Source organism: Dendropsophus ebraccatus, chromosome 14 (assembly GCF_027789765.1).
Source record: "Dendropsophus ebraccatus isolate aDenEbr1 chromosome 14, aDenEbr1.pat, whole genome shotgun sequence".
In the NCBI taxonomy this organism is placed as follows: Eukaryota; Metazoa; Chordata; class Amphibia; order Anura; family Hylidae; genus Dendropsophus; species Dendropsophus ebraccatus.
In genome coordinates this window covers 12607087-12624858 of record NC_091467.1, presented here as the reverse complement: position 1 = coordinate 12624858, position 17772 = coordinate 12607087, and the positions used below count along the sequence as shown (strand labels likewise).

Below are 17772 nucleotides of genomic sequence, written 5' to 3'. Positions count from 1 at the left end.
CACTGGCCACACTGCATGCTGTCCAGGTAGGGAGGGAGGTGTAGGGTTAATCCTGTGTAAGCATCTCCCTCCCGGCAGGCTCAGAACCCCCTTCCCCCGGTGGGTCTTTGAATGGATTCTTCCTGTCAAGCTTCCGGGTGCCTGTCTCATGCCGAGGTCCTCACTATTCACTGAATAGTGGCCGCAGAAAACTGACATGTCAGTTGTTTGGGGCACCGCAAGAGATCCCGACTGGAGTGTATACTATGTGTATACGCTCCGGCCGCGATTCCTAGGCAGCAATGATCGTATATTTCCGTATAAATCACGGCTGTTGTACAACGTTTGTGATTTTACGAAAATATACGGTGTGTGAACATAGCCTAAATACTCATCGCTCACAGTGTATGGATACAAACGCAATCACGAATATTCACAGAATATATACAAACACAATTACGACTATTTCACTAGACCTAGTAGAAGTATACAGTATCCATTTGCTGATATTATTATTATATGCTAATTTTTGCTACATATTGAAGGACCCTTTGAAGAGTTTGGGAAAAGTAATTAGCAAAGAGGAAGAACTAGAGGAAGAGCGTCCGGACCCGGAAGAGCTGGACTGGTGGACAAAATACTACGAGTCTCTGAAAGAACTAGCAGATCAAGTAAGTGCCGGTGTCTGCACAGAATAGGTGGATTTAGGGAAGAAGAGTTATCTAAAACAGGAGTGTCACACGGCGGCCCTCCGGGTGTTACAGAACTACAATTTCCATCATGCCTGGACAGCTAAAGGTTATAATAGGAATTGTATAATTGTTATTATTATTATTACCACATATTAAAGGGAACTTGTCACCCCTGTCCCGGGGTGAAGGCCGTCCGACCCCCGGCTAGAGCCCCGGATACTTACCCCATCTCACCAAGTCCCACTTATGGAGTAGGTACCAGGACGGAGGTCCCCCTCCCTTAAGTTCAGTCTTAGTCAGATCAATGTATGGGTAGGAAGCAAGACATGACACAGCTAGCAGTTTCTTCTTAGTCTATTCTACACACAACTATGCAGTGTTAGAACCCTCACAGGAGAGGACAAGTCAGAGATCATCTCAACCCACGCCGTGGACTAGGAGAGTCACAGTACAGGACAGTATCCACAGACAGCAGTAAGCTAGGAACTGATCCGGATAGAGCAAAGTTGCTAAGAGCCTAGGAACTCTATCTCGCAGCGCGGTTGTCAGCAGGGAAACCTCAGCAGTCCGCTCATCCCAGGCAACAAGGTCTGGGGCCTTGTGTCACCCTCATAGGACAGGTCACCCGACACTGGTGGGCATAAGGGTGTGCAAAGACCCAAAGGTCAAAACACGGGCACAAAGTATTCTCTTCTTCTAAGTATTCTTCTACCTCATCCTCCAACATCCCGGCAGAGCACAGTACTACTTGGGTTGGGAGTCTCACAACATCCTCCTCTCTGCTCCTCTGATTCTTTGTATCTTTCTACACCCAAATTGGTCGGCATGACTATACTTCTCACTATACTCCTATCACAGAACTGGATCCTGTATTATCAAGTGTTCTACTAAGTGTATTATCAAGTGTCTTATCAAGTGCTTTCTCAAGAGAAACGTACCCTGTCAAGAGAAAGTTGTATTTTCTGCTGCACACAAGTACTTTTACAGCAAACCAGAGATTATTTATGATAAATGATTCTTCTCCTCACATCAACACAGTGTACACCACATCCTTGGGACATCTCCCCTATCTGTGGGTGGCAGTACCGATAGTCCGGGAGGGTCACTACACCACTCCAGTCAACCGTAATAACAACCCAAGGGACCCCATAGCAGCCCAGCAGGTCACTGTCCACATGGAAACAAGGTACAACCGGCCCTATAAACTAAAATCAGGCGAGCCATGACACCTAACAGGCACTGGCGTCACGATATATCATCACTAGGCCCAGCTGTATCTCGGCCAACCACCATAGAACTGGCGTCACACTCTACCATCTAGCAAGTGACCGGCCGATCCTTCAATACAACACCTTGGGGGCACACCACACCACCTGTATAACACTTGTCTGTGTCTTATTTCTGCTCTAAAAATTCTTCATTTTATCGGTGGACAATGTCATCTAGGCGGGGCTTCATGACAGTTATACTCACCAGCCAGGACATGAAGCCCCGCCTAGTTGACACTGTCCAACAATAAAATGAAGCAAAAGAAACAGGGGTGACAGTATCACTTTAAGTGTCAGCAGTGACCGGAGACATGGCCTCTTTCCTGCTATCAATGTTTGTTGGGAACTTCAGGACTGTCTTAACCCTGGTCCTCATTGCCCCGCTCTGATCTAGAGGTAAACCTGCATGGGGATTATTGGTTAGAGATTACAGGTATCATTATCAGGAATCATACACCAGAGTATATTCTAGAAAAGCCTCTTATATAGTGGAACGTATATTACTGATATATAACGAATCAATCAATTTATTTTAGTTGCAAAGTGCTGAAGAGGATGAAGAAGCTGAAAATGAGGAAGGTGGAGGTAAGATACCTATGAAACCTACACAATTTACACACTATGGTATTGTAGGGCATTTATTCTTGAAGACACAATAATATACACATACACCATGGATTACCTTATCTGATAATGATACATGACACAGAAGCAGCCCTCTGCAGCTTGACTGTAATGGACTGACTATTTAAAGGGAACCTGTCTCCAAGACAATGCTATCTAATCTATCGGCATCATGCTATAGAGCAGGAAGAACTGAGCAGATTGATATATAACTTTATGGGAAAAGATTCAGTATAACTTGTAACATGTTGATCATTATATGGTATGCAGTCCAGTGGGCGGAGTCACTCAATAGCATGGAAACATCAGAGATTTCAATCAATAAAGTTATACTGAATCTTTTCTCATAAAAATATATATCAATCCGCTCAGCTCCTTCTGCTCTATAACATGATGGTGATAGCTTATGTAGCATTTTCATAGTGACAGGTTCCCTTTAAGAGGATTGAGAGGTCAGTGGTGACTGTGGAACTGATTATTTAGAAAAACAAGAAAGCTCCCTCTGTCACCTACTGGCACCCCTGCAATGGAGATCATAGATTTTACAGTTTCTGCTATAGTACTAAACACTGAGCACGGTATTGAGACCCCAATACCTGACAGGACAGTTAAAGGGGTTGTCCAGCGAAAATCTTTTTCTTTCAAATCAGCTGGTGTCAGAAAGTTATATAGATTTGTAATTTACTTCTATTAAAAAATCTAAAGTCTTCCCATACTTATCAGCTGCTGTACGTCCTGCAGGGAATGTTGTTTTATTTTCAGTCTGACACAGTGCTCTGTGCTGCCACCTCTGTCCTTGTCAGGAACTGTCCAGAGCAGAAGTTTTCTATGGGGATTCCCATAAAAAGCCTCTCCTACTCTGGACATTTCCTGTCTCGGCCAGAGGTGGCAGCAGAGAGCACTGTGTCAGACTGAAAATAAAACATTTCCTGCATGACATATAGCAGCTGATACATATGGGAAGACTTGACATTTTTTTAATAGAAGTAAATTACAAATTTATATAACTTTTTGATACTAGATGATTTGAAAAAGATTTTCGCTGGAGTACCCCTTTAACACTGTAATCTGAAAAGTCACTCTTTTGTTCATCCTATGTAGATTTATCCTATAAATGATATATATTGTACATTGTATTATATATGTAGATGGAGTGAATATACAATCCTTGGATGCTGCAGGCGAGGAAGAAATAGTAGAAGTAGAGATTGTGAAACCAAAGAGGAAAGTCATCTCCACTTTAAAGGTATGTTATGGCACTGATATGGATTACATTGGAAAGAACAAAGCGGCCATGCATCACTGACTAATACAGAAGTTTTATCATCTCTGCCAGCCATTTTGGTAACATATAAGCAGATACAGCAGTGTCTACACATAGGGTGTATACTTCTAGGACCATGTATAGAGATGAGCATACTTTTTACAAGTTCTGAACTGAACCCTTAAAGGGGAACTCTAGCAAAATGTATTTTCTTTCAAATCAACTGCTGCCAGAAAGTGCCTGAGATTTGTAATTTACTATGAAAAAAACAGTCTTCTAACCCTTATCAGCTGCTGTATGTCCTGCAGGAGGTGGTGTATTCTTTCCAGTCTGACACAGTGCTCTCTGCTGCCACCTCTGTCCATGTCAGGAACTGTCCAGACCAGTAGCAAATCCCCATAGAAAACCCTCTGCTGCTCTGGACAGTCCCTGACATGGACAGAGGTGGCAGCAGAGAGCACTGTGTCAGATTGGAAAGAATACACCACTTCCTGCAGGACATACAGCAGCTGATAAGTACTGGAAGACTGGAGATGTTTTAATAAAAGTAAATTAGGAATCTTATCCTCTGCGTCCCGTGTGTAGTTAGGGAGCCATTAGCAGGTTAGATTAGTGTTACTAGCCGAAAGTTCCCCTTTAATAACCGAGTGATTTTGCGGCAGATTTATAAAGAAGAACTTGAGAAAGAGTTTGATGGGTTTGAAGATTGGTTATATGTATTTCCTCTGCATCGGGGCAAGGCGCTGGATGATGAAGACGGCAATGATGAAGATAACTTCATGGGAAAGTATAAGGTAGATTTTACTCTTGGTCAGTATATGACTGGTTTTGGAATACAAGATCTTCATGACTTCTTGTCTCTGTCTCCCAGGGTTCCTTCTATATCTACCCTTCGAGTGAGGCCACTGATGAATTCCAGATTATGAAGGGTGTGCCGAGGAACCGGCCAGTCAAAGTGCTCGTGAGAATTTACATTGTAAAAGTAAGAATATTTGGATATTAAAGAGCTTCCTAATGATAAATGGTAGAGATGAGCGCAACCGGAGCATGCTCACGTCCGATCGTTCAGCATGTGATTACCGGTGGCTGAAGAGGTTAAATATATCCTATGGCCTTTGGTTGTATCCATGTTTTCCCAGACTCCCTAGGGCTGCATCCAACTTCTTCAACCACCGGTAACCAAATGTTGAATGATCAGACTTGAGCACGGTCCAATAACGCTCATCTCTAGTCCTGGAAACTAGAGAGCATGCGGCCATACTCATCTGGCGATCAGCTGTGTGTGGCAGCATTCTGGGAGATGTCTGTATAGGTGTAACTCACATTCAGTGGTTCATTATAGGCAACAAATTTATCCCCGGCCGATCCAAACGGGAAGGCGGATCCATATGTCGTAGTAAAAGTCGGAGAACAGACGATGGACAGTAAAGAGAGATACATTCCCAAGCAGCTGAATCCAGTGTTTGGAGAGTAAGTAATGCTTAACTGAAGGTACTGCTATATTCTATGGCATTCAGGAGAAGGATTAGTGACAGAGAGAGAGAGAGAGAGAGAGAGAGAGAGAGAGAGACGAAAGAGAGAGAACAAGAGAGAGTGAGACAAAGAGAAAGAAAACGAGACCGAGAACGAGAGTGAGAGAGAACACATGAGAGAGAGAACAAGAGAGAAAGAGAGAGAAAGACAGAGAGCGAGAACAAGAGAGAGAGAGCGATAGAGAGAGGGAAAGACAATGAGAGAGAGAGAGAATGAGAGCGAGAGAGTGAGAACAAGAGAGAGTGAGACAAAGAGAAAGAAAACGAGAGAGACCGAGAACGAGAGTGAGAGAGAACACATGAGAGAGAGAACAAGAGAGAAAGAGAGAGAAAGACAGAGAGCGAGAACAAGAGAGAGAGAGCGATAGAGAGAGGGAAAGACAATGAGAGAGAGAGAGAGAATGAGAGCGAGAGAGTGAGAACAAGAGAGAGTGAGACAAAGAGAAAGAAAACGAGAGACCGAGAACGAGAGTGAGAGAGAACACATGAGAGAGAGAACAAGAGAGAAAGAGAGAGAAAGACAGAGAGCGAGAACAAGAGAGAGAGCTATAGAGAGAGGGAAAGACAATGAGAGAGAATGAGAGCGAGAGAGTGAGAACAAGAGAGAGTGAGACGAGAGAGAGAACAAAAGAGTGAGAGAGTGAACGAGAGAGCGAGAACGAGAGAGTGAGAGAATGAGAGAAAGTGAGACGAGTGAGAGTGAGATAACGAGAAAGAGAGAGGAGAGAGTGAGAGAACACGTGAGAGAGAACAAGAGAGAGAACGAGTGACAGAGAGATGAGAGAGAGTGAGAGAGACGAGAGAGTGAGACAACGAGAGTGAAAGAGAGAGAATGTGTGAGAGAGAACCAGAAAGAAAAAGAGAAAGAGAGAGAGAGAACGAGTGAGAGAAAGAAAGAAAACGAGAGAGACAACAAGAGAGAGAGAATGAGAGTGAGAGAGTGAGAACAAGAGAGAGTGAGACAAAGAGAAAGAAAACGAGAGAGACCGAGAACGAGAGTGAGAGAGAACACATGAGAGAGAACAAGAGAGAAAGAGAGAAAGACAGAGAGCGAGAACAAGAGAGAGAGAGCGATAGAGAGAGGGAAAGACAATGAGAGAGAGAATGAGAGCGAGAGAGTGAGAACAAGAGAGAGTGAGACGAGAGAGAGAACAAAAGAGTGAGAGTGAACGAGAGAGCGAGAACGAGAGAAAGTGAGACGAATGAGAGTGAGATAACGAGAAAGAGAGAGGAGAGAGTGAGAGAACACGTGAGAGAGAACAAGACAGAGAACGAGTGACAGAGAGATGAGAGAGAGTGAGACAACGAGAGAGAGAGTGAAAGAGAGAGAATGTGTGAGAGAGAACCAGAAAGAAAAAGAGAGAGAAAGAGAGAGAGAGAACGAGTGAGACAACAAGAGAGAGAATGAGAGAGACAACAAGAGAGAGAATGAGAGAGAGAACGTGAGAGAATAAAAGAGAAAGAGAGCGAGAGAGAAAGAAAGAGAGAGAAAGAGAGAGAGAAGGAGAGAGTGAGGGAGAATGGAAGCGAGAGAGATTATCCAGAATTAGAAAACGCACAGCCACTTTATTGCAAAAACAGCACCCCCTGTGCTCAGGTTGTGTGTGGTATTACAGCTCAGCTCCATTCACTTCAATGGACCTGAGCTGCAAAATCTACACCCAAATGAGGACAAGTAAGGTGCTGTTTCTGGAAGAAAGTGGCCTTGTTTTGCTAATCCTGGATAACCCCTTTAAAACCACTTGCTGCCGACGTGGTCAACTCACAAATAACAAAGAAAATTTATTAAGAATTTTACAGTTGTTCAAGCAGAGGGTGGTGTAAAAAAGATTCTACATGACCCTCCAGGGTTATCAAATTGAAGATAAAAAATAAATCCCGTTCTTCTTTCCATTGTACTAGGATTTGCTTACGGCCTTAGTACAAGGGGCAGAACTTTTAACTCGATTTTTCTCCTTTTCGTTTCATGCAGAGTGTTTGAATTCACCATCTCCTTCCCATTAGAATCAGAACTGACCATTTCCATCTTTGATCACGACATTATTGGATCAGATGATTTGATTGGGGAGACCAAGTTGGATCTGGAAAATCGCTTCTACAGTAATCACCGGCCAAACTGTGGCCTAGCTCTGCAATACGACGTGTGAGTATGAAGGAAGCGTGTCATTCATCTTTACATAGTGACAGTCCATTGCTGCTGCACATCCACATCCAGTAGCAGAGAATCCTGGGGTTACTTGCATTGTACGGTCAGCTCTCCTGTCACACAGCACCAAGACCTCTGTAACCACACAGTGGCATTATACTGACTGAATTGTTACATAACAAAGAGCATGGTCTCCTGGTAAGCTGCAGAGCTGATAATAGAATTAGTAATAGGTAATAATATAACTAGTCTAAGTTATTGCCCTCAGCTGATATACAACCTGCATAATGGACAGGGGTCTCTCTATGTGTGAGCGGCAAAGGACGGGGACTTCCTGTGTTTGGTCTCTTTTTAGAACAGAGAAAAGACCAAAAATCAGCACAGAGGGAGCATGGAGCCCATGAAGGGAGACACCTAGTGGCCATATGTATAATAGTGATTTAAACATAATAAACTTACAAAAAAAATAAAGCAAGTATATTGCAAAACTGCTTGCGATCCCAACTACCGTCAATTTCTTAAAAAAGAATTTTCACAATAGGTAAAAAAAAACAGCGCCACCCCTGTCTCCAGGTTGTGTGTGGTATTACAATTTAGCTCTATTCACTTCAGTAGAAACTGAACTGCAATACCACACCCAAACGGAGAACAGGAGAGGTGCCATGTTTTTCTGAGCTTGAACAACCCCTTTAAAATGTTTTTCCCCTACAGAGAGGGTTACAATGCATGGAGAGACGCCTTCAAACCTACACAGATTCTAAGCTCCTTATGTAAGAAGCACAATCTACCCGCTCCAGAATATAGAAGAGAGGAAGTCAAAGTGAATAACAAGATCTTCAAGATTCCCAGTGAGACATTCCCTGAAGGTAAGACAATGGGAAAGGCTGACATAAAAAATAAGGCCGGGGCTGCCCACAGATTCCTGACCAGCAACCACCAGCACTGTGTCACTTATACAAGTGCCCGATGCCGCATTGTGGCTCGCAGGTGGCTGCGACCGCGACCCCAGAGTCACAGAACATTCCACCCTGACAAGATCTATAATCAGGCAATAAAATGCTCACATCTTCTAGTACATATCAGCTGCTGCGTGTCCTGCAGGAAGTGGTGTATTCTTTCCAGTCTGACACAGCGCTCTCTGCTGCCACCTCTGTCCATGTCAGCAAATCTGAAATAGAAAACCTCTCCTGCTCTGGACAGTTCCTGACATGGACAGAGGTGGCACCAGAGAGCACTGTGCCAGACTGGAAAGAATACGCCACTTCCTGCAGGACATACAGCAGGTTAGAAATCATCATGTGCAAGCAAAACCACACCTATGCATGATCACAATTATATCTATATATATTTATATCTATCCATTTTTTTTTTAGATGCCTTCACAAAAGATAAGAACCAAGAAGATGAGCTGCTGTCCGCTTACGATGAACATAAAGCACTCCATGTTCTTCAGCACTGGGATGAGATGCCGGAGTACGGTACCAGGCTAGTCCCGGAACATGTAGAAGTGAGAACCTTGAACAACCCGGAGAGCCCAGGACTGGGACAGGTAACCAGCTGGATGCAAACCTATGTTGTTTGGCTTTGTCAAATTATTACAATTCATAAAGACTCATTTAGATGACAATGTAAAGCCCTCACGTGCAAAACATATGTCAGGTATAGCTGGGGTTCCTCTCTTTTCCTACTGTTTTGTCCTTCCACACTTTGGATGTGCTAATTTACTATTTAAAGGGGTACTCCAGCATAAAAAAAAAATCCTTCAAATCAACTGGTGTCAGAAAGTGCCAAAGATTAGTAATTTACTTCTATTTAAAATCTCCAATCTTTCAATACTTATCAGCTGCTGTATGCCCTGCAGGAAGTGGTGTTTTCTTTCCAGTCTGACACAGTGCTCTCTGCTGCCACCTCTGTCCATGCCAGGAACTGTCCAGAGCAGGAGAGGTTTTCTATGAAGATTTTTTTATTGTTCTGGACACGATTAAAAGACCAAGTAATCAGAATGAGCATCAATACGTGACTGTGTAAACTGGCAATGTGTGTCTAACAGTGATATAAGTTAAAGGGGTTGTACATCCAAAAATGTTTTCTTTCAAATCAACTGCTGACATAAAGTGCCAGAGATTTGTAATTTACTTCTATTAAAAAATCTCAAGCCTTCCAGTACTTATCAGCTGCTGTATGCCCAGCAGGAAGTTGTATTATTTCCACTCTGGAGAGCAGGAGAGGTTTTCTATGGGGATTTGCTGCTGCTCTGGACAGTTCCTGACATGGACAGAGGTGACAACAGAGAGCACTGTGTCAGACAGGAAAGAAAACACCACTTCCTGCAGGACACACAGCAGCTGATAAGTACTGGAAGACTTAAGATTTTTTAATAGAAGTGAAATCCCTGGCACTTTATGGCACCAGTTGATCTAAAAGAAAAATTTTTTTGTGAACAACCCCTTTAAAGGGAATCTGTCAGCTGTACTTCTGCTAACATTAATAAATAAATGTTAGGACAAGGAGACACATGGTACCTTCCATATATTCAGCTGTGCTTCCAGAATATAGAAAATGGTCTTGTATAATACACAGGGACTTTCCCAAGCTTTTGAATAACTGCATGCTGGAATGTCTCCTCTCTCCCCTCCCTGCTTGACTGACACCTAGAAGCCAAGTCCCAAGCGGGGTCATGTATGGGAGGAGTCAGGAGCCAAGGAAAGCCTCTATGACTGTACTATAGGATAAAATCTCTTTTCTACTTTCTGGAAGCACAGACAGATATATGGAAGGTACCATGTGTCTCCTTGCTCTAAAAGCTGCCAGTGTCATCAGATTGAAATAAAAATTGCAGCAAAAAAAGATTCCCTTTAAAGGAGTCCTCCGGCCATTTAAAACTTTTTAAATATTGCAGTCCTTGCATATACCATAATGACCACGCTCGCCTGAGGTCCTTCTGTGGCATCTTCCGGGCCCCTTGCTGAACATTTCTGCTTCCACTTCCAAGCTGGACCTGTCTCGCATGGCCAGTGATTAGTCATCACTGCCGAGACAGGTCCGCCTTAAAAGTAAGAGCCGGAGTGTTTAGCGGGGGATCTGAAGACAGCACAGGAGAATCCCAGGGGAGCGTGGTGAGGTAAGAAAAGCATGTTCATTATGTTGTATGCAAGGACAGTAATATATAAAAATCACTGGAGTACCCCTTTAAGGGTTGCACGCATTGCAATCGTTCCAATCTATCTTAAAGTTGTTCTCCAGTAAAAGTTTTTTCTTTCAGATCAACAGGTTTTTAGAAAGTTATTACAGATTTGTAGTTTATTTTTGTTTAAAAATCTCCAGTCTTCCAGTACTTATCAGCTGCTGTATGTCCTGTATTCTTTCCAGTCTGACACAGTGCTCTCTGCTGCCACCTCTGTCCATGTCAGGAACTGTCCAGAGCAGGAGAGATTTTTTATAGGTATTTTCTACTGCTTTGGACAGTTCCTGACATGGACAGAGGTGGCAGCAGAGTGAAATGTGTCAGACTGGAAAGAATACAACAATTCCTGCAGGACATCCAGCAGCTGATAAGTATTGAAAGACTTGAGTATTTTAAATAGAAGTAAATTACAAATCTATATAACTTTTTGAAACCAGTTGGTTTGATAGAAAAAGATTTTCGCCGGAGTACCCCTTTTACCAAGCCAATAGCCTACTTAGTTAAAAAAAAATCCTCTTTACACAAACAAGTCTATTTAGTGAATTAATAACCTGTCTTTGGCTAATTTATCCATATTATTTATTGTAAACCTCGGTGTAATATTACATAGCATGTGATCACCAGATTTCTTTTTATCCTACAGGGGTCTCTTCACATGTGGATTGACATGTTCCCTAATGATGTTCCTGCCCCCCCACCGGTGAACATCAAACCACGGGAGCCCGTTAGGTAAGTATGACCAATATCTGTCATCATATTTTCCACCAATGTTGATGAATGGATAAATATTTAGATTATCTTTTCATGGTAAAAATCTAAAAACATAAAGTTCTGCCTGAGAAACAGAAATGTAGCCATGAGACGTGTATTTTGTGTAGATCACTCGCCTAATTACAAGAACTTCTTTTTTGTAGTTATGAGCTACGTGTCATTATTTGGAATACCGATGATGTCATTCTAGATGATGTCAATCCATTTACTGGGGAGCCTTCAAGTGATATCTATGTCAAAGGGTATGTACAGTGTTCAGATTCACTTTTGAATATTGCTGCCTGTTGTACAATAACTACTTGCCATGAAGGGGGAAATGTAAAACTTAAGGGGCGCGCAGAAATTTTTTATTTTTATTTTTTTATGAACTGGTGTCAGAAAGTTATACAGATTTGTAAATTACTTCTATTTAAACATCTCAAGTCTTCCAGTACTTATCAGCTGCTGTATGTCCTGCAGGAAGTGGTGTATTCTTTCCAGTTTGCCACAGCGCTCTCTGCTGCCACCTCTGTCCATCTTAGGAACTGTCCATAGCAGCAGCAAATCCCCATAGAAAACCTCTCTTGCTTTGGACAGTTGTTGACATGGAAAGAGGTGGCAGCAGAGAGCGCTGTATCAGACTGGGAAGATAACACCACTCTCTGCAGGACATACAGCAGCTGATAAGTACTGAAAGACTGTAGATATTTAAATAAAAGCAAAGTACAAATCTTTATGACTTGTTTTTTTGCTGGAGTGCCCCTTTACATATAAAATAATCCGGGGAGTAGAAGACAGCTTGAGCTCCCTGGAGCTTAGTCCACCAATTCCCTGTCTCAGAAATAAGCCTTCCAAGATGTGGAGGGGGCATATCCCGCCCGCATGTGATGTCTGATAGCTGCACAATGTCTCTGATGTTGTTATGTGGAATTCCTGAAAGCTTCAGCCATCATCATCTCCCTGGACAACCCCTATATGCATCTATCATTGAGATGTTTCGGTGCACTTTTCCCGATTGGCACTTTTCAAGTCTCTCAGTGACACCATGGATTGCTCTGCTTCAGCTGTTGTAAATGGCCAATGCCAACTTATATTTATAAATTCAAGACAGTTGTACAATTGGCTAAAATAATGCATTACCAGAGATGAGCGCAACTCAACCATGCTCAAGTGTGATCCTTTGGCATTTGAATACCAGTGGCTGAAGAAGCTAGATGCAGCCCTAGGAAGTCTGGGACAACATGAATACAGCCATAGGTCATGGGTTATATCCGTGTCTTTTCAGGACTCCCTAGGGGTGCATTCAAGTTCTTCAGCCATCAGTATTCAAATACTGAACTATCATAATCGAGCATGCTCAAATTGTGCTCACCTCTATGCACTACCTTAAAGCCATATTGTATCCAAAGTCCTTCCCGGTCATGTCTTTCAGGCTATGTTCACACAACGTGAACATCCGTCCGCTCACGGAACGGCCGGTCTCTGCCCAGATCATCGCGGCTGGTACTTAAAGTGACTCTGTACCCACAATCTGACCCCCCAAACCCCTTGTACCTTCGGATAGCTGCTTTTAATCCAAGATCTGTCCTGGGGTCCGTTCGGCAGGGGATGCAGTTATTGTCATAAAAACAACTTTTAATCCTGCAGCGCTGTGTCTAACGGCCGGGGCTTACATTTGTATATGCATTAGGCTGGCACACCCTCTCTGTCCCTCCTCATCATTAGGAATGCTCCAGGCAGATTGCTTCCTATTCCCCACCTGTGTGTATAATGAACATGGGCTGGATCGTTAAGACACCTGTGCAAAGCTCAAACAGCAGTAAATGTTCCTGGATCATTTCTAATGATGAGGAGGGTGGGGAGGAAGGACGGAGAGGTGGTGCCAGCCTAATGCATATACAAATGTAAGCCCCGGCCGTTGGACACAGCGTTGCAGGATTAAAAGTTGTTTTTATGACAATAACTGCATCCCCCGCCGAACGGACCCCAGGACAGATCTTGGAATAAAAGCAGCTATCCGAAGGTACAAGCAGTTTGGGGGGGTCAGATTGTGGGTACAGAGTCGCTTTAAGTACCGGCCAGGGGATCTGTCCGGCCGCAGAGCTCTGATACGGGCGCATCAGAGCTTCCCCCTGCACACTATGAAGCAAGCGTCCGGAGCTGCTCGCTTCATAGTGTGAACTGACAGAAAACTGACATGTCAGTTATTTCCGGCCCCGTATGGGATCCCGGCCGGAGCGCATACGATGTGTATACGCTCCGGCCGGGATCCCATTGAAAGTAAGGCATTCTTCCACCGCGCCAAAAGTACGGCCGTACTTTTACGTAGTGTGAACATAGCCCTAAAATGCGTTTGATGCCTTGGTTAGGGTAAAAAAATCTTTTAATCCGCAACAGCTGAGTCAATGTGCCGTCGCCTAGAGTGTCTGTGCCCTAGGCCTGCAACACCTCTACTTTCTTCCTCCCTGCCCTCCTCATCATTGGAAATACCCCTGGTGGGAGTTTCCCTATTCATTGCTTGTGTAAACAGTGCACATGTGCTGCTTCGGATCGTTAAGGCAGATGCGCACTGTTTAGACAAGGTGTCGCAGTCCTAGGGCACAGACACTCTAGGCCACGCCACATTGACTCGACTTCTGCAGATGAAAAGATAATTTTTTACCCTAACCAAGGCATCGTGTGCATTTTAAAAGACATGACTGGGAAGGACTTACTGTCATTAAACGGATGGCACCAGTGGGTTGATGGACACAGTAAAATAGAAGCTAAATATGATCCTAATTTTGAGGAGAATATAAAACTGTGTTAACAGGTTTAAACAAAAAAAAAGCCATATTTTGCAAAAACAGTTAATAAATAATAACCATAGCTTCGTGGCATTGTTTTTTTGAAATAAGGAGCTCTCTATGCAGGAATATGTGTGTTATAGTTAAACTGCAGGTCCTGAACCCCGGTGAATCTTCTCTTGCAGCACTAATCACATGCTATGCTATCCAAGTGTATGAGCCTGTCATTTACAGTATATACTGGCATAAGCCACAGACATGGAGGGCAGCATACCTAACCAGACAGGCTCCCTTTAAGAAGCAGGTTGTTTCTTTGAATTAATTTATTCCCCATAGGTAGCTCTGTAAATACATGGCTTCAATGGTCTTGCAGTGATCGTGAATTACTTTTATTACAGCCTAGAGCTACATTTACATTCAGTTATTATTAGAATTGCTTATCAGCTTGTGAAAAGATCTACTGCTTAACCAAGTTCCTGCGAGGCACATCTTTCGTCTACTGATCTGTATTATCGCTCAACAACTATATATATATTAATGGTGGACATGTGGAATTTAAATATTTTTTTTAGAATGCTGTTGTATTTTTTTTTTTAAAGCGATACTTACCTACCCCAGTCCCCTGCTGGTCCCGCTGCGGTTCCAACTAGTTTTCTTACATCTGAGATGAAATGTCAGAACCTGCCCACTTAGCCATTCACTAGCCACAGTGGTAGCCCATCTTGGCTAGTGAGTGCTGATTGGCAAGTGGCAAGTCCTGTGTCGACACGTCATCTTGAAGCAGGGAGAATAGAAGAGCAGCGGGAAACTGAAGGGAGCTGCAGTGGAACCTGTGGGGGACTGGGGCAGGTAAGTAACACTTTTTTCTTTTTGACAGCTGCTCCAGCTGTAGGGTGCGTTCACACTGAGGAAAACAGGCGGTAATTGTGAGCGGAATGCCTGTCTGCCTCACTGTCTTAATGTTATGTATAAATCATGTCAATTCTTTGACAGAGAGCGGAGGCTCATAACATTGAGATATTGAGGCAGACGGGATTCCGAGCTTATTTCACGGCAGGAATTCCGCTCGGAATTTCCGCCTGTTTTCCTCAGTGTGAACGAACCCTTATATAAAAAATCTTAAAGCTAATCTATAGGCACTGACAAGCCCACACCTTTCCAGTACCATTGCATTGCCTGCGACAATCCATGTCCGGTCCCGGGGTCCGATTCTCTCCTTGTGCCGGTACTTGCTTAAAAAATTACTTTTATTCCAGCAGTACTGTGTCAAAGAAAAGAGAAGAGAGAGGCATTGCAGGCCTAGGGCACAGTTCCTCTATGCCACGCCTCTTTGACAGTCAAGTACTGGCACCAGTAGAGATGTGGACCCCAGGACTCAGCTGTCAATGCAATGGTACCAGCAGTTTGGGTGGGGGGGGGGGGGAGAGATTTGTTGGTACGTACATATTCGTTTTACATTTTTAGAGTACCCCTTTAATATTGTTAGCCAAAGACTGATAAAGGAAACAAATAAGCCACCATACTGGTATTATCATTACAGATGATATCAAGTCCATCCGAACCCGATTATGATGATTAGCTGGGGCTGCTGAAGTTGGATAAAGCTCTCAGGTTGTCTGGAAAACATGGATACAGCCAATGACTATATCCATGATTTCCACATAGCCTTAGGGCTTTATCCAACTTCAGCAGCCACCGCTAATCAAATGCCGAACGTTCGGGTTGGGATGGACTCCAGCTGCTCCAGGTTCGCTCATCTCTAATTATCATATAAACTCATCTCTTTTATAGCTGGATAAGAGGCTTAGATGGTGAAAAGCAGGAGACCGATGTGCATTTCAACTCCCTCACCGGTGAAGGAAATTTCAACTGGAGGTTTGTGTATCGGTTTGACTATCTTCCCACTGAGAAAGAGATCACATACAAAAAGAAAGAGTCAATCTTTTCCTTAGAGGAGTCAGAATTCCGGGAGCCGGCCGTACTCGCCCTCCAAGTCTGGGATTACGATAGAATATCTGCCAATGACTTCTTAGGTACGTCGCCTTTTTTAACTTTTCCATATTAGTTAATTGGTTTATGAGTTCACCTACTTCTAATTTATTTCGTATTAATACTAAACTTTTTGTAAAGCAACACTTTTCTCATCCTGGGCAACCGCTTTAAGCAAAAAAAAAAAACCTCTTTGACAGGGTTGCTTCTAACCCACAACTAAACTTCTGGAATCAATGTTATGTGGGACCACAAGAATATTCGTTACATGCCATGATAAATAGGGTATTCCAGCCTATAATTGCTTATCCCCAATGGAGTCCTGAGTATCCCATTGGAATATAGCGGTGCTCGCACATGCACACTGCTCCTCCATTTTAATTATTATAGACCAAACTTTTTTGACTGAGTACAGTGCTTGGCTTATCTTGATGAGTACAGTGCTTGGCTGTCTCCAGCAGCTTCCATAAATGAAGCATTAATGCACATCAATGCATGACCTCCACTCCATTGCAACAGTAGACTACTGACCCCGGGGGCTCCGGTTAGATCACCTATGGTCACTTACTTCATATCCTGGGGGTGATGAAAAGGGGTATTCCACTCAAAAATAACTTTTGATATGTTGCTGCCCATGATGAGACTAACAATTCCTCCCATACTTGTTATTATCTATTCAGCCTCCTTCCCTCAATTCTGAGCTGCTACTTTCTGCTGAAAACACAAAAATCGGTGTTTGAGCTTTTCTCTCTGTCTCCCCCTCCTCCCCCCTCCCTTCTGAGACGGCTAATGTAAACAAGTACCTGGCAGACTTTATCTTCAACTTTGTAGTTTCTTTGTAAGGTTATGTTCACACAACGTCAAAAATAAAGAAAAGGCTGCCGATTTTGATATTTAAAATAAGGTCAGTTTTTGCCGCGATTTCACTGACTGGAATGGCAATGCATTGAAGTCAATGGGAATACGGACGTCCAATGCACACAATGCATTGAATAAAAGACGTTTTTGCTGTGGACGTCAAAATAATGAACATGATTATTATTTTCAGACGTCTTTTGCAAACACCAGATGTTTTTTTATTAGTTGTTCACACACAGTTTTTCTTTTCTCACCGTTCTTTATCCGTTTTTACTATTAAATTCAATGGACTCTTCAATTAAGCCGCATCCAAAGGTCAATTAGTAACCCAACTAGTATAATGTACCAGGAGCCGTCATTGCACTGGGGAGGCCAGACAGCTAAATAACATCCATTATTTTAGATTCAAAATGACGGACGTCCTTTTAAACAGAGATGAAAAAACATTGTGCGAACATAGCCTTATGCTGGAAGGGATATTCTGAGATCAAGTTGCTGATGAACTCACTGTGATTATCCCTTCCAGTATTACAAAGAAGCTAAAATGTTGCAGATACAGCCAGTCAGGGACTTGTTTACATCAGCTGTCTCAAAAGGGAGGGGGGAGGAGGGGGAGACAGAGAGAAAAGCTCAAACACAGATTTGTGTGTCTTCAGCAGAAAGTAGCAGCTCAGAATTGAGGGAAGGAGGATGAATAGAT

At 43.2% G+C, this 17772-nt stretch overlaps 1 protein-coding gene and 1 long non-coding RNA gene across 2 annotated transcripts in view; one reads left to right on the top strand and one right to left on the bottom strand.

The window, feature by feature from the left end:
- LOC138772637 (uncharacterized) overlaps window positions 1-17772 on the bottom strand; it is a 72239-nt gene that overhangs the window by 2462 nt on the left and 52005 nt on the right. The gene's annotated exons all lie outside the window — the stretch shown is intronic.
- LOC138772635 (fer-1-like protein 4) overlaps window positions 1-17772 on the top strand; it is a 38522-nt gene that overhangs the window by 17106 nt on the left and 3644 nt on the right. The window contains exons 20-31 of the mRNA XM_069953166.1: window positions 525-650; window positions 2476-2524; window positions 3712-3809; window positions 4490-4621; window positions 4699-4809; window positions 5170-5297; window positions 7332-7502; window positions 8217-8371; window positions 8879-9054; window positions 11333-11418; window positions 11604-11702; window positions 16017-16258. Of these exons, the coding sequence (XP_069809267.1) occupies window positions 525-650; window positions 2476-2524; window positions 3712-3809; window positions 4490-4621; window positions 4699-4809; window positions 5170-5297; window positions 7332-7502; window positions 8217-8371; window positions 8879-9054; window positions 11333-11418; window positions 11604-11702; window positions 16017-16258 (1573 nt within the window). The remainder of the gene's footprint in view (window positions 1-524; window positions 651-2475; window positions 2525-3711; window positions 3810-4489; window positions 4622-4698; window positions 4810-5169; window positions 5298-7331; window positions 7503-8216; window positions 8372-8878; window positions 9055-11332; window positions 11419-11603; window positions 11703-16016; window positions 16259-17772) is intronic.